At 39.5% G+C, this 18,158-nt stretch overlaps 1 protein-coding gene across 1 annotated transcript in view; it reads right to left on the bottom strand.

Annotated features, from left to right (window-relative positions):
* Window positions 1-18,158, bottom strand: part of LOC149240215 (sodium/hydrogen exchanger 4-like) — a 369,919-nt gene that overhangs the window by 93,380 nt on the left and 258,381 nt on the right. Inside the window, exon 11 of the mRNA XM_089373646.1 lies at window positions 4,530-4,631. Within this exon, the coding sequence (XP_089229772.1) occupies window positions 4,530-4,631 (102 nt within the window). The remainder of the gene's footprint in view (window positions 1-4,529; window positions 4,632-18,158) is intronic.

The following is an 18,158-nucleotide window of genomic DNA, read 5'->3' as shown; positions in this document are numbered from 1 at the left end:
TGGTAATAATTTATAATAAGAAAGAATTTTGACTCCACAAGGCATTGGTCTCAACTTCAAATCTAATTAGATCCTTGAGTCTTGATATTTTTTATCAAGTAGCTAGGCCACTCAACTGTGTCTCTCGGGAAAATTGGTTCCCAACTTGCTTTCCATCATCTCACTTCCATAGGAACTACTCCCCATAGCCTATTGTTGGGAGATAGCTAGAACGGAGTGGGCAAGGATCAGAGTGACAACCCCCACCCTGAGTCGTTGTCACAGTGCCTGTACAATCTGAGCGACAATAGGATCTACATCAAACTTGTGTTCCCCAAAGGAAATTCCATCCCCTACTTGTTTTACACTCAATGAAACACCGACAGCTACAATCCATGAAGCCTTCAAGGATACTAGAGCATCTTTATCATCAGTGAATTCTTTGCTGATGATGGTCAAATATGTATGTAGGGCCGCTTTGCCTAGCTTAGAAGCAGATAAAGTTGTCTATGCCCATATAGGAACACTTGGAGCTTTCTTGTTTGGTAATTTAGTTCCACTACCAACATCTAGGATTCCTAAGAAACTCTCCCCATTTGTCCCATTCAAAATATCAAAGGTATGTATTGCTCCAAAAATTTTCCATCCTACAAAAGAGTTGAAAGCATCACACCTTGAATATGAATGACCAGTGTTGCAAGAATCTCCATTGCTAGCAATTCAAGCATCGCCGTAGAAGATAGAAAAGAAACTTCATTAGGCTTCATTAGGCTAAAATAGTTGAGGTAAACCTCATAAGTAGAGGTTACCTTCATTTCATTTGAATCATCACTTGTGGATCAATTCAGCCCTCTTAGAGATTTCGGCCTAGCGGAAATTTGTGCAATAAAGGGTTGATATGTGCATCTATCTTGTAAGTTCTTTCATGTTGGATTTTATTTTATGACTATTGCATGGAATGGTTACTGTCTAGAATTTCTATGTGCTACTAATTATTGAAAAGCTTTCTACAGAATCTTGGAAATGGTAGTGTATGCCTTACTCATCTTAGAATTTGTATGAAAATCCCATGAGTGAGTCTTTAAACTAGCTCTCCTCATTGACTTTGCTCCCTCACAAAAATGGTTCCTAGGGTTTGAAGCCTAGGATTTCATATTCCCTTACTTCTTGTTAGGGTTTAGTATTTTCTCCTAAGTAGGTATTCCATAGACTCCATCACCCAAGGTCAAGGCACTGGCCTTGTTCACATTGTTGATCACACCAAAAACATTCTTGAATTTATACTTTTCTTCCCCAAACCTAAACTTTGACCTCTTAAGGAAAGCCACTAGCTAGGGTTAGGGCATTTATTTCAACTAGGGTTGCCTATGTTTCCAAGTGGAGGGATTCAACACTTGGTTGTGAGTATTTTCCTCAAAATCAACCTCTTCTCATGGCTAATTTCTCCCTTTTTGGGCCGATATCCTTTGCCCTGGATAAATTGTTCCGTAACGAAACCCTAGTTTTGTCGCAAGCTTCAACTTGGGGCTTGTTGAAGGCTTGTTGTACCATAAATTGATTGTATTACAAGTCTTTTCTTGGCCTTATGGTCCTAGATAAGCTTTTTGACCTTGCTTATCCTTGAAGCTAGGTCTTTTTGCCCTAATTTGGCCTCTTAGAGAATCCGCATTGCCCTGATTATGCTAGTTGAGCTTTGCTTCTAAGAAGAGGATCCCTCCTTTGCCAATTTTGTCACCGTTACCACTTGGACTTCATATATCCTTTAGGTGACCTAATATAGAGAAGCCTCCCTTGTGGTGGAGTCCAATAAAGAGCAGGAGGTAGTGGTTGTTATGATAGTGGGCCCCACCTCAAGTGTTGGCACTTACTCTAGTTCTTGTTTGAGGCAATAATGTCCACGTGGATAGCCCCTTTTCCATATGTAATGGGGGCTAGCATGGCATCCTCTCGAATTATGGTGGTGATGTTGGAAATACTGAGAGGGGGGTGAATCAGTGTTTCTTCCTTCTTCTTTTTTAAATTTTCCTAGTGATTGCCATAAGCATATATAGATATGTATATGTATACACAGAACACAGAAATCAACAACTGGAATTAATGCTTTTATTAAAAACTCAAGATAGTGTAATAAAATAAATACAATATAAGTATATATCTGATTGTGAATAGTTGCCCATCTCCAACTTGGACTTCAATGAGGCTCCAACCTCCAGAGCACCAACTCTGTTTTGCAATGGATCTGCACTTAGGAGCACCTACCCCTAATGACTTTAGTCCTGTTCAATTCTGAGGCTCCAACCTCTTGGGCTCCAACCCAACCTTGGTATAAACTGGTATGCTGCTACACTCTATTCAGCTGAGGTTCTCTCACTCCTACTCTCCTGCCTCTGCTGCTTCTGGTGCAACTACAGCCTCCGCTGCTTCTGCAGCCTCTTTTGCCTCTGCTGCTTCTACTACCTCACACTCTGGTCCTTCACCACAACAACAGCACCAACAGTTCTCTGTTTTTACTGTTTTATACATTCTCATGCCTTTGTCCATTCGTTTCCGCTTACTCGCTGGCTCTTTGGCTTCCTCCTCGCCTACTTCAGCTTCCTCACCACTGGCTTGTCTGTCGTTGTAGCTTCCTTTGTCTCATCGTGCTCACAGGACACGTTAATTCATAAGAGAGTGCCAAATAATCCACGGAGAACACATCTCACTGGTTACGACTATAACAGCGCTCCTTTAACAATGATTGTGGGCATGCACAGAGTTCAACTTCATTTAACGGATAGCCACGTCCAATCGCAATCAATTTCGCCATGAATCACCCCATTTACCTGACGTTCAACCTTCTAAAAACCATCGGACACAGCCATCGTAAGCCTTTCGGCTTAAAACCACCCCGCAAGCAAAAACATGGTTACACAGGAAAATATATGAAAAAACAGGCGAGAAACACTAATGGCGGATTTCAAATTTAGTTTACCCGCTTCTATTCTTGTATCGGGTCCATAGCTCCATTGCAATCGACGGATTTAACATCCCTTCAAGACTAGCGACACAGCGGATGCGATATTACATTGGACCATGTTGCAATTGGACCAACAAGTCCATGACTTACATCGCAATCAGTGCTCGGGAGAGTGTAATTCCTTTGTGTATTGTTGCGATGGGCAGATGCGATTCAACCATAATACAATTCCGCAGCGGGTCCGCACTTGCAATCGCAATCAGCGTTCAAGACTTCTGGGGATCCTTTATACATCGACCCCATGACATCGTCGATGGCCGATGGGCCAATCCTCCAGCAGATGCGATCTAGCATTAAGTTGTGTTACAGTCGGACCATCGGGTCCGTGTTATAATCGCAATCGCATGTTCGGGGGTGACCACTCTTTATTCATTGCGATTACCGCGGATGCAACATAACAATAGGGTGTGATATAATAGGACCATCGGGTCCACATACCTTATCGCAATCGGAGGTTTCGGGTGTGACACTTAATGAACCCGCCGATATAATATACTGCTCTGCCTATGATAGTGTATTTGTAATATGTATGCTATGGCCTCTGTTTGCGTTAAACGCATATATATAAGGTTACGCATATATATATGGTTTTCTCCTCCGATAGTGCATTTGCCTATTCATATATATTCTCCACTCCTTTAACCCTAAATATAAATATTGCTCCGCTGTTTCCTTTAACCCTATGTATATATATATATATATTGCTCCTCTAATGGCTCTGTCTGCTTCCTCCGATGGTTGTTTGCGTCCTCTGTTGCTCTGATGGCTCTACTTGTTCCTCTGTTGCTACGATGGCTCTCTACGTCGTCTATTTGCTTTGTCTACACCTTTGTTGCTCCAATGGTTGTTTATAGTTGTTACCTGCATGCATATAAGCTCTCTGATTACTTATTTGCATGCCTCCATTGGCTCTATCTGCTCTTTGCGCTATTTTCTCCTCTGGTGGCTCTGTCTCCTCCTCTTGGCTCTGTCTACTCCTTGAATATTTCCATATTGACATCAATGACAATCTGTGTCCAACAGGTGAATCATAATTAGTCAAGTTTTGGGAGGCATAACTTTTACATTCAATCTCGTATTGATGTGATTGTTGTACAATTGAAAGGTATTTGAGTGTGCAATAATGTTACTAGGTGTGGCACTTGAGTGGCAAAGTTTTACCATCAAAAAATGTCATTTAAGGCTTCAAGCTAGCCCTAAAAGCTTTCAAACCACATTTCTCCAAACTAGGTCTCGCCACTAAAACTACTCCTATAAGTTGATTTCTTTGATTCTTCAACCCTTCAAGCATCAAGATGGATGACAAACAATATAATGATCCAATTCATATCAATTTGAAGCTAACGAAAGTAACCATACTATAGCATTTAAGTGCATCTTCAAAATAAAATCAAGGTAAGTGAAACCCAATCAAGGATTCTCATTCATCATGGACCAGTTTGGTCATGTAAATTGAATTTTTAACGATGGAATCTAGCATTTTTAGAAACATAACAACATGAGGATTAAGTTATTGCATTAAAGTAGTGCACACCTTGACTTTGTCATTCTCCATTTTTGCATATCCAATGCATCCATCCCCACATAGAGAAATATGAATGTTTCTGCAATGAAAGACATGGTGGCAAAGGAATGCCTGCACAAGAAGACGAGAATAAATACTTACCAACAAATTCAATGCAAAAAAAAATTGACTTTGGATATGTAATGTAAAAGTCACAACATGAGGAAATATTATACAAGACATCTAATATTATAGTTTTCTTAAGCTAAAAGTATAGAATAAAAGTTAAATGAATTACACTTGTGCATGGAATAAACTTCTCCCATGTTGTATTACCTCCAACCATGGCTTCATATGTGTGTTAAAGACAAAGCAAGTTAGCATGCAATGCACCTAATGAGACTCCTAAGACAAATTGGCAACACATGTTTCATAATGGGTATCGTGAGTTAACTGTTAGACACCAAGGTATGTCGAACACTAAACCTTTGATTCTAGCATAAACCAACATAACTAGCACTAGTTTGCATTCATCATCATTATCCATTGCAACAAACATTACACATGGTCAGTTATCAATAATCTAGTTCCCACCAACTTGAAAGTTTATCATTGCTCATTCCCGTTTTAAGTGAAAAGTCGAGAGCGATCTGGAACTCATACAACTCAACACATCAATACTTGTATAACAATATTTATATAATGCTAGTTTCATCGTGTAGCGCTTCAACAATCATTTAGTCTTGTTCTTATTTGTGAGTTGTTTCGCTAGGCATGTTGATATTCATACCATCCCCTTTCTATGCATATGTCCCACATTCACCTCAACGCATTAACACTTATACAATGAGATTCACATGATGTATTATTTTCACATTAGTATGGAGGCAAGGCAAGTATCAACTTAAGTTATATTTTTCAAGAAAATAGTTAGAGTTCACAAAAATGCATTTCAACATAAGTATCAATCTATGGCAAAAGGGAAAACAAAGAAAGTCAACACCTATGAATAAGCACACTTGTATTCCTATGTTTACCTTGAATTTGTATTAGACATAGTGCTAATGATTACTTGTGTCAAAAATACTATTCATAAATGTGTGAAAAAGATAATAATAAAACTAGTTCACCTCGTGACTAATTTGTGTATATTTATACACTATCATGATGCTCACTATAATCATAAATTTATATTAATCATTTATTACTCAATATTCTAGTACAAAATTGCGAAAATATTCATTCAAGCTTGTAATAAATAGCATTTGGTATTGTTACCCCTCATATCGGATGATGTTTGCACTTGCGATTTCCATCACAACACTAGTGGCTTTTATAACAAGGAATGAACTTGCAAGATGATGTTCTTGGAACATTTGGACTAGTGGTGCATGTGTGCTTTGGCTTATAGATGATCATATTCTTTGGTTTTATTGGTGCTTGGGTGGTTGCTAAATGATGTTGCATAATGATGATGTGATGTAGTGACAAGACTTTTCAAGTGTCCTAGTGATTGAGCATGTTATATTATTGATATCACTATGAGGGGGTGTTCCACGTGGTTCCTTTCTTATGTTCAACTAGGCTAGGTGGTTAGAAATGGTTTATATGTTGGGATTACCCTATCACTTTGGAGGTCTATTCTAAATGAGCACTGCACACTTACTTGGAGAGTGCCTAGCACATAGATCCCCTTTTTTACATTGTTTCAACATGGTTTATTGGTGTAATTGATATGGTATTGATATGGTTGTAGTTTCCTTATGTGAATGCCCTAGCTTATTTAGGTGGTTTTAACACACATATTGTTGAAGAATGTAACTAGGTTCGGTCTTCATAGATTGTATTTGAGTCACACTGAAATGTATTTATCAAAAGAATGAAAAAGAAATTTTTATTATTATTAATATGACTTATTAAAGCATGGGTTTCATGCTTGGTTCATCATGTTTTAGGTCAAAGTCCCCATTGAGGACTTCTAGGATTTATTTTGTCATTAGAATCATTTTCCATTTAAAGAGACCCTTCTTGGGCTTTTCAATCAAGTAAAAAGATTTATTATTGAGTCAAATAAGTCATTTGTCACCTCCACACAAAGTCGGCCTTAAAGAGAGTAATTCAACCTCACCAGAAGCCTATATATTGAACCAGTTCGAATTCATTTGGAATATACTCACACACAAAAGTTTGATATTCAAGGAGGAGGCAGAAAAAGTGCGAAATTCCAAGAAGAGAAGGAGAAGTGATGGAAAGATCAAGTTCGAAGTTTTTGGGTCATCTCTCTCTGACACGTGTGGATTTTCTGGTCTACTACTGGAGGGTCGAAGTGTTGCTGCTGTGTCGAAATTTAACTATTATGTCGAAGTTGTTTTTGGGCTAACTATTGGGCCGAAGTTGTTGTTGGGCTAACTGTTGGGTCAAAGTCGTTGTTGGGTTGACTATTGGGTCGAAGTTGTTGCTGGATCGAAGTTCTATTGCTGCTAGGTCAAAGTTATTGTTGAAAGGGTTATCATCTACAGAAGGAAGAAAAGGTTGACTTGGTGTGGAGGAAGTCTGTGTCTAGGTCAAGAGTCTTGGATTATCTCGTGAAGTTATTAAGGAAGAGTTGTTGACTAGGTTTTCCCCTAGATAGGGGTTTTGCCTTGGTTGTCCGCCTACATCTGGTGTTTGTGATCTTTGTGTTATTGTCTTGGTAATTGCTTGATGAACTAAAGATAAAAGAAGAACATAAGAAAACATAAGATTATCACAAGTAATTATCAACATAAAGAAAATCTTTCTGCCTTTCTGATTTTCTAACATGGTATCAGAGCTAAGGTGAAGAAGGGAAAAAGGCAGCTCAAAGATCTATTGAAAGGAGAATAAGGAGTTCTAAGAAGCTTTGAAAAAGGGTCATGAAAAGGATCATATAAGAAGTCAAATCTATCATCTTCAAGGACAATGTATAACTCAATGAAGGGAGAAAACAAAGTAGAAGGAGCATCTAACTACAGGGCTTGGAAGAAGAGGATAGACCTCATCCTCGAAAAGAATAATGTTTTGGGTCTAGTCAAAGGAAAGCTAAAAAAGCCTTCTAATGAGTTAAGTGATGCCGAAAAGGAAAATTTCATGGAAATAGAAATATTGGCCATGACTCTAATGGTGGATGGAATAAATGATAACCTCATCCCTATATATCCAACATACACTCTGCTCAAGAAATTTATGAGGCATTATCCAAATTATTCACTATCATGAATCTTGGTCAAATAGAAAGTCTTAAGCATTGAAGGAAATGTAACTAGGTTCGATCTTCATAAATGTACTTTTGATATTTGTATTTATTCAAGAAAAAAAAGAAATTATTTTGGTATTATTTGTCAATGAGTTTCTTGCTCATTGAAAATAGGTCAAGCACATTTTGAAGTGCTTCTACAGAATCAAATTCAAAATGTAACTATGATGAGAGCCTTTGAGGGCATGTTATATCATGTATGTCAACATACAAGGTCATGGGAACACCTCCAAAGCAAGTCAAATCCTCTCCTAGCATCAACGAAGTCTCCAAGCAGCTGCATAACGAATAAATGATGAAATTATCATGTCAGCCTAATGGACAGTCAAGTCGGCCTAAAAAGGAGGGACAGACCTCTATCTATAGAGGTTGTCCACTCCTCATACAACACATCTTCTTCACACTAAAATCCGCAAGCAAGAGAGCACGAAGAAGAACAAAGAAAAGCCAAGGAAAAGAGTTACAAGGGCAGCGTGGTAAGGAGACAGACAACAAAGGTAAGAAGATGTTTTCTAGGGTTTCCGCAGCCACACGTCCGAAGATAGAGGAGGCTTCTTGCAGTCATTACAGCGGTAAATCTCAGTCACAAGTGTTTTAGTTTTGGGTTAAGAAACAAGGACCATAAGGCCTCCCCAACCAACAAAGAAGAAGGAAAAGACAGCGAGAAGGAGACTATTTTAGGGTTTCTGTCCACACATGCAACAAGTAAACCCTTGCAAATTTGACAGCAGAAGAAGGCGGCAACATTCGATGTGTATCTAGGTCTACAAGGTATCCAAAGGAAAATGAAGAAGACTCTCTCTATAACAAAGTAAAGAAGCCCTAATGTTCTAGGGTTTCCTAACTTAGACAAGCAGCAGAAGAAGTACGAAGTGCTAAGGAGAAAAGTGTCGGAGGACAGAGGTCCATGTGCCAGAAGTTATAGAGCAGAAAGAGGAAGGATTTGACTTGTGCTTGGAGGATATCCTAGTCAAGGGTCTAGGGTTTGGCAGTTGTTCAAATAAGAAGCTTCAATAACAGAAAACTTACCAAGGGTTTTCCTCTCAAGAGTGGAGAGGTTTTGTCCCTAGTAGAGAGCCAAACTTTGTGTTCTTGTTATTTTTGGTAGCAGTTTGTTGAAGTACACACATATACACTAATTTTCCAGTCGTCATCCCTATGGAGATTTCTCGACCTTTTTTCAATTTCTATGGCCTCCCTTTTCTTCCAGTGATGAAAATGCGCAATCTTCGCAATAACACGAGCCTCTTCAATACATATGTGATACTTAGTCTTTTCCGCGTGTTCTGCCAAGGCAGAAGACCGGGTCCTCCCATGTTTTATGTCGGCTGAGTGCTCATGAATCCTTTGATTAATAGAGTGCCCTGTCTCACCAACATAGGGGGTCCCACAGGAACAAGGAATAACATAGACACCTTTCATGTCCTTGGGGTCAATAGGGTCTTTTACCGATCTAAGGGAGCTATGGATGGTGTTAAGGGGTCTAAAGGTAGAGGGAACATTATGCCTCCTGAGGATCCTCGCAATCTTATCAGTGGCCCCTTGATGAAAGGGAGATGAACCCTTGACACTCGATCCTTAGGGTCTTTCTTAACCCTGGGACCTTTGTTGGCTTTAAGGAAAGCTTTCAGACCTTGGTGCCTACTATAACCATTATTAACAAAAACGTTAAGGAGATGGGCTTTCTCTTTATCAAGGTTCTTTTCATCAGAGATTCTTAGCGCACGAGTCACAAGCGTGTTGAGAACACCCAACTTTTGAGCAAGGAAATGATGGGAGCTGGCATGAAGATACTGCTCAGTATGAGTTTTCTTCCTAAACACTTGGTGGGAGAAAGAACCGTCATCATTCTTTGAAATGAGAACATCAAGGAAAGGCAAACACCCATCAACTTCTTGCTCCATAGTGAACTTTATGGATGGGGATTGATTGTTGAGATGCTAGAAAAATAGATCCAACTCTTTCTGGCCATGAGACCAGATGACACCAGTGTCGTCAACAAATCTCTTCCACAGCTTGGGCAAGAGACGGGTTGAGGCCAAAGCTCTAGATTCAAAGTCTTCCATAAAAAGATTAGCAACAACCGGGGACAGGGGGGAGCCCATAGCAACCCCGTGGGTATATTCATAGAATTCACCTTCGAAGCTGAAAAAAGTAGACGTGAGACAAATTTCAACTAAATGAGCGGTATCAGGATCGGTTAGGCGGTTGATGACCTCAATGGCCTCCTTTATAGGAATGCAAGTGTAAAGGGAGACCACATCGAAACTCACAAGAATGTCCCCAGGGTCGAACTTTATGCCTTTAAGCTCATTGAAAAATGACGAAGAGTCTTTGACGAACGACTTTGTGAGGCCAACAAGGGGTCTAAGCTTCAAGGCAAGGTATTTAGCTAGGAGGTAGGTTGGACCACCTATGGTGTTGACAATGGGTCTTAGGGGAGCCCCTTCTTTGTGAATCTTTGGAAGCCCATAGATTCGTGGAGTGATGGGGCTACTCTCAATAAGTTTATGGCAAAAGGAACCCACAGAATTACTGGATTTAATAGCAAGAGCGACAACTCTGGAGAATTTTTTCAAGGGATTCTTGCTAAGCTTTTTATAGCTGCCACTGTTACAAAGATGATCCAACATCTTCTAGCGATAATCCTCCTTATCAAGGATGACAGCAGCCCCTCCTTTGTCGGCTTTAAGAACCACGATGTCCTTGTTGTGGTTCAAGGATTTGAGGGCCTCAAACTCAGCCTTGCTAATATTGCTTCTAGGGGGCTTTGCCTTCCTAAGGACAATAATGTAGTCTTGCCTTATAGTGTCCTTAATATTATCAGGCAAGCTCCTAATCCCAAACTCTACGTCACACATAATGTCTTCTAGTGGATCTTCTTAGGGGCGAGGGAAAAATTTAAACCTTTCTCAAGGAGGCTAAAGACGGAAGGGGGAAAAGAAAAAGAGGAAAGAAGAGGAAGCTTATTATTATTATTATTATTATTATTATTATTATCATCGTCATAACCCTCATCATCGTTGTTATTATTATTATTTCTTTCGAAATCTCATCAATATGATACTTTCCGCTACTAATACTACTATTATTATAGGATAACTCACTATTATTATTCTTACTAATTAACCTATTACTATTATTATTATTATTATTATTATAACTAACATTTATATTGCACTCACCCAAATTATTATTGTTACTGTTATTGTTATTATTATTATTATTCTCATTATTGTTATTATTGTTATTATTATCAACAATTTTATTGAAATAATAATCACGTCAACTATTATTATTAAACCTACCTAAATGCATATTACCATCAATAATATTACAAGAACCCGACTCAAAGGAATGTAGGAAAATAATAGGGAACGGACGATGGCCTGGAGATCTAAACGAGGTACTGACGCTGACAGCGACACTGTTATCCTGCATAGAAGACGGGCTGAGGTCGCACAGACATGAACCGTTGGGATCACGGAAAAGAACCTTGATAAAGAGAAAGCCCATCTCCTTGACGTTTTTGTTAATGATGGTTATAGTAGGCACCAAGGTCTGAAAGCTTTCCTTAAAGCCAGCAAAGGTCCTAGGGTTAAGAAAGACACTAAGGATCGAGTGTCAGGTTCATCTCCCTTTCATCTAGGGGACCACTGATAAGATTGCGAGGATCCTCAGAAGGCATAATGTTCCCTCTACCTTTATACCCCTTAACACCATTCGTAGCTCCCTTAGATCAGTTAAAGACCCTATTGACCCAAAGGACATGAAAGGTGTCTATGTTATTCCTTGTTCCTGTGGGACCCCCTATGTTGGTGAGATAGGGTGCTCTATTAATCAAAGGATTCATGAGCACTTAGCTGACGTAAAACATGGGAGGACCCGGTCTTCCACCGTAGAAAAGACTAAGCATCACATATGTATTGAAGAGGCCCGTGTTATTGCCAAGATTGCGCCTTTTCATCACCGAAAGTTTAGGGAGGCCATAGAAATTGAAAAAAGGCTGAGAAATCTCCATAGGGATGACAGCTAGAAAATTAGCAGTCGTTGGATCCTTGCCTTTCATCCTAGCCACCCGCCCCCGCCCCTTGTGTTGTTATTTTCAGTGTGATCTTCTCTGTTTCCCCCCGTCGTCTTTTGGATCGTTTGTTCTCCTTTTTTGCTCTTTGTTTTTATCCAATTTTTGGTATTTTATTTTAATTTCACTGGTTCTCTTCTAGGTTGAAAATAAGAACGTAATGGTTCTGTGTAATAAAGATCTTTTTAAATAACATAATGTATTAATAAATATAAATCTTTTTACCAAAACATTGATGTAGGATTTTCAAAGTTTGGAACTAATTTATCCCCTTGCACCTTTAAATATAATTAAATAAAGTTAAAACAATGAATTAACGAACTAATTTGTAACAACTATATTCTTTCTCAATATTTTTGCATGGACTTGAGTCTATTTTCCTAATGGTTTTAATTAAAAAAATTGTTGCATATTCAATTATTTAACTAACTAGATAACATATACTTTTAATAAAATTTTATTAATTTTTATTATTTCATATACTATTAAGATTATAAGTTTTTATTTATCTATATAATTTTAATTGATTATTGATTCATACTCTTGGCAGTTAAAAACAAAAAATTACTTTTACTCATATATGGTAATAAATTTAACTAACTTATAAATTAGTTAATTGATTTTTCCCTGTCCCTGTCCCTATCCCTATCCCTTGGTCCAGTCTAGTTTCCCAGTCAAATATAGCCGTTGGATGATCTGCTCTCTCTATTTAACATGCAGCCATGATCTGGTTCTTCAACTTGTCCTCACGATGAACCACACTTGTTGGTTCGAAACGCATCGACAAATGTATGATGATGTGATTTTCACCTAAACACCTCTCAATATTAATTATTTTAATAAGTCCTCATCCGGGTGGAATTTCTCCAAACGATTTCTGGGTCTTGGATATCTCATGTGTTCAAGCCCCTCCACAAAATTTCAGAGCTAGAGCACATCTGATGCTACCCGAAATAAACACTCTCTCTTAGCAAGAAATGTGCTCTAGCAATACTTCCTAATAGAAGCATCACACTGATCGCTAGTATCGGTCCTCTACGTTGTTGACGCTCAGCCTACTACCCCTCATCTACGGCGCTGTTGCAACCTGTATTGCTTCCCATGACACTACATTGTCACTGCTACATCTATTCTGTAGCTCCCTCTGAATGTGTTGCATCATGCTGCCCATAGCACTGCCACTGCTAACTGTTGCACTGCAACTCCTTATACTATCCACTTCTGCTACTGAAACGGATTCTTCACCATCCCCATCTTCTCCCTTATATAAACAAACTTTGTTTCTCCTAGAGCCTTGATGAGGATGTCTACCACCTGTTCTCCTATTGGGGTGTACCTTAACTGTACTGCCCCTCGTTGGACACAGTCACTAACGAAGTGACACCTGATATCAATGTGCTTCGACTAATCATGAAAGATTGGATTCTCAGAGAGCTTGATGCAACTCTGATTATCACACAAAATACTGGTCGCTTCCATATTTCTCCTGAATAGATTCACAAGCAATTTCCTAAGCCATATGGCTTCACACGAAGCTGTGCTAGCTGCCATATATTCAGCTTTAGCTGAGCTCAGAGCCACGGATTTCTGTTTCCTACTACACCAGGAGGTCATTCCTGATCCAATGTTGAAACAATACCCAGTGGTACTTTTCCAATCTACTGAACTTCCAGCCCAATCTGCATCAGTGAACCCACTCAGCCTGACGTCATTACCCTGGGTGAACATTAGTCCATGCTCGACTGTTCCTCGAATATATCTGAGAAAGTGCTTGGCTATTGCCTAGTGCGCCCTCTTTGGTTCCACCATGAACTAACTGAGGGTGTTGACAGCGTAACAAATGTTTGGCTTGGTATTGACCAGATACATCAGGGACCCTGTGAGCTACCTGTACAAGGTGGGATCGACTTCTTTATCTTCAGATGCATCAATCTTCTTCCAGTGGGTGATAATTGAAGTAGCCATAGGTCTATAGTCCTACATTCTGAATCTTTTCAAAATCTTTGTAGCGTATCCCCCTTGTCAAAGCAAAATTTCACCATTCTGCTGCCAAACTTCCAACCCCAGGAAATAATCCATCCATCCCAAATCCTTCATGTCGAATTTTGGGGCTAGGTTCTCGTTGCAATCTTTGATGACCCTGGACGAGCCTGTCAGGAAAAGATCATCCACATATAACACCACAATTAGAGGCTCATTCTCTACAATAAGATAGTAGAGATTAGGATCTGCGTCACTCTTGATGAATCCCATCTTCTACAAGTAAACCTCCATTCGATCAAACCATGCTCTAGGTGTCTGTTTAAGACCATACAAGGCTTTCTCAAAAGCCTCTGGTTGTTCAATGTATACTTCTTCTACCACCCCGTTCAAGAATGTCGCCTTGACTCTTAACATCCATCTAGTGAATCTTCCACCCCATCTGTGTTGCAAGGGATACCAAGGATCTAATAGAAGCATACCCTTTAGCCACAAACCTAGCTTTGTATTTTTCCACACTACCATGTACAATGTATTTGACTTTGTAGAGCCATCTTGAACCTACCACTGACTTGTCTTGAGGCCTAGGTACCACTTCCCAGACATCATTGACCATTATGGAATTGTATTCCTCCACCATAGCATCAACCCATACTTGATGCTAAACGGCCTCCTGAAAACTTGAGGGTTCTCCAACCTGAGCCACCAAGGTTTAGTATATGTCTGGCTGTCTACGCTCCCTTTTCTCATTCTTGGGTGCACCGACGAAATTCTCTGCATCTCATAGTATCTGTCGAAGTTCTCGGCTCGTTCTACCACTGGTAGTGGGTATATCTATCTACTCCTCTTCCTAAGACTCCACCTGTTGTGATGCCTCTGGAGTTTTGCCTTTAGGAGAAATATTGGTGCTAGTTTCTGTTGGACGAAATGGCTAGACCAACGGATCATTCTTTGTCTTCTCTTCGGAAGGCATTTCTCAGAATTTCCTGAAAGCTCTATCCTCCATGAAATTTACATCCCATCGAATAACGATCTTCGTATTCCCCCGGAAGATAGACTCTATATGCCTTAGCATTCTCGCAGATATCCTTTCTCCACACTCTGATCCAATTTATTCCTCTTTTATTTGGGTACATGGCAATATGCCAAACTCCCAAATATCCTGAAATGACTCACCTCAGGCTTCTTACCAGTGAAGACACTCTCCGAAGTAATCTTACCTAATGCCCTATGAGGAGTCATGTTCTGGACATACACTGTCATGTTTCATACTTCTGCCCATAGAAACTTGGGCATATCCTCATCATACAGCATCGCCCTGGCTGCTTCAACAATAGTCCTATTCTTCCTTTTTACTACTCCATTCTGCTCCGGATTATAGGGGGTTGCCCACTCTTTTCTAACACCTTCCCTTGGCAAAAATCAGTGAAGTCCTTGTCGATGTATTTTCCACCATTGTCTAAGCGCAATATCTTTATATTCTTTCCTGTCAGATTCTCAACTAGAGCCTTGAACTCTTTGAATCGACCAAAACCCTCATCCTTGGTTTTTAGAAAGTAGATCCAAGTCTTTCTCGAATGGTCGTCAATGAAGGTGACAAAGTACTCAGCACCACTAAGAGCTCTTGTAGACATGGGTCCGCAGATATCTGAGTGTATTAATTCCAGAACACTCTTAGCCCTATTGTTGCTTTTGGAAAATGCAACTTTGGCGTACTTGCTTAGTGCACATCCTTTCCATACATCATTTCATTCAGCACTGAACTCTAGAACTCTTGATATTGTTCTCCCGAGAATTCTTAGAGCCCAATGGTGTAAGTGTCCCATCCTCTTGTGCCATAGTTCATTCAAATATTTTACCCAACTACTGCCTATCAGTGCCATTGGAGATTCTAGCTGTAATCTATACAACCTGTTACTTCTGACTCCAACCTGAGCCTTCTTTTTCCAACTCGGGTGTTTGACATATACTTTCTCTCCTCAATTAAGAAAACATCATAGCCCTTGTTTTGAAGCTGATATACAGATAGTAAGTTCATCCCCAATCCAGGCACATGTAGCACATTGGTTGCTCGAAGCCGATCCCCTACTTCTGTTTGAAATACTACAGTACCTCTTCCTATGGGAGTACATTTTCACTTATTTCCCATGGTGATCTAGAAGTTCATCCTTTCTTCCTGATAATTCAAAAAACATTATCGTATTCCTGTCATGTGCCAGGAAGCTCCACTATCTATATACCAAACCTCAGAGGAGGCAGAACTCACTAAGCAAGCGACTTCTTCTTCTAGTCTGGAAGCTAACATAGAATAATCATGATCCATGTTCCTCGTGCTCTCTTCTCCCTCTGGAGATCTGCGTGGGTCCTTCTGAGTTGATGCCCCGACATCATGCTCCTGACTCATAGCAGATTCTTTACTCCTGTTGCCTGATCTCTGCTATGATACCATGTGAAAATTTCTGACACGAAATTCTACTGCAGTAACTGATTTATTTCTCCTACTTATTTCTCACAATAAGTTGTTTACAAAACCCTTCAGCAAACATTAAAATAAATTATATTGCAGTTATCACATAATAGCATAGAGAAAAAAATAACAGTCATATACAAGCACAAGAATCAATCCCATCAACACAGTTATTTTTAGACAATTCCCCCCAGAAAAACCCAATGTGGGAAAACCGATGCAGCAGATGAGGGTTTATTTATTATTCTTCGGCAACAATCTCTTTACAAGGAATAATTTTGCAGTACATAGAGAAACCTTCAAGAAAACACCTGAGATAATTTTCCTCCTCAACTAGGAGAAATTTTGACACCACAAAGACCCTTTATCCTTCACTACGTCACCCCTGCATCATCTGTGTGAGGACTACGTGAGATCTCGTCCCTGCCTGCGTTGTCTCTCAAAGCTCTCCCTCTACGATGTCTCTTTGAGGCACTGCGTCACTTCATCCTCAGTCTCTGACTGATGCTGAAACCCTCCTCTTCCTTCACCCTGCAATTCTCTCTCTAAAATCGTACTCCTTGAGAATCGATTTCCCTCGAGTTACTGAGTATTTGTCCGATGTGTCTTCAAATGACTCTCAAGTCTTGTCTTATACTTTTCTAGTGGATGAATCAACAGCCGAGATTAAGTCTCTAATCAACAACTAAGATTAAAACAAACTTGATCCTCATCTCTTAAAAGCTTCTCAACCATATCTTTATTAATACCCATTAATATTTTTATTTTCCTAAGTTTAGACTTAGGAACCCATTAAAAATATTAATTATTTTAATAACTCTTCATCCAAGTGGAATTTCTCCAAATGATTTATGGGTCTTGGGTATTTCATGTGTTCTAGCCCCTCCACAAAATTTCGGAGCTAGAGCACATCCAATGCTACCCAAAATCAACAACAAGAACAAAGGATCATTCATGATGTCTAAAGTGTTGAAGAATCTAGGGCAAATAATGGCTTAGTGATTCTTCTTCTAACTTATTGATAACCGTTGTGTTGTTTTTCTCTTCTATATGCTTATCTTCGTTATGTTAGTGTGTTCTTCAAACTAGAAGATCAACAGTAGAACATGTACACAGTATGTTGGCTCCAAGCCAAGGCGAAACCTCTCCTCTTGAGATTAAAACCCTTGAATCTCTTCTTATAGGTGTTTAGTGTATGAATACCAAGACCCTTGACAAATCTTTGACTAAAGATTACCTTCAATATAGTTTTCACTATCCCTTGCACCGTCTGACCTTTGTTTCACAGTCTTTAGCTTTTATTGCATTCCTTCAAATTTCGGCCTCCTTATACATTCGTCTCCTTAACCCAGTTCTTTGCTTCTCGGCTACCACAATTCTTCACTTGACAGTATGTTGAGATATTCAATATGCTAGGAGTGATACAACAGTCTTACACCTAGAGAGTATTGATCATCAATGTTTGTGAGACAGACTTCACCAAGAGACAGTCCTTATTGTGATGATTTCTTCGTTGGATAGATCATGTTTTGCACTTCACCGAGAGATGGCCTTCACTGAGAGAGAAACTTGTTATCCGAGCTTCTCCGAGTTACTGTAGTTTTGTGTCTTCTTCGTTGTTTCTTCTTCAGAGATGATCCGAAGTTTTGAGCTTGTAATGACACATCATGTGTTATGTATATGGGTCAACGTTGACATATATTAGGCCGACATGTGAGCCATGAGTTGGGCCGACTTAAGAAGATCACTCTTTTTCATTTAGGCCGACTTGCAAGGGATAGTGACACTTATTCATTTGAAGTGTAGATCTTTTTGACATGACTTCCATAATATTTATGTTAAGACACAAAATCCTAA

Source organism: Pinus tabuliformis, chromosome 8 (genome assembly GCF_031772625.1).
Source record: "Pinus tabuliformis cultivar Carrire ecotype Pingquan chromosome 8, CPIR1, whole genome shotgun sequence".
Taxonomy (NCBI): Eukaryota; Viridiplantae; Streptophyta; class Pinopsida; order Pinales; family Pinaceae; genus Pinus; species Pinus tabuliformis.
Note: the sequence above shows the minus strand (reverse complement) of the source record. Positions and strands in the feature narration are given on the sequence as shown.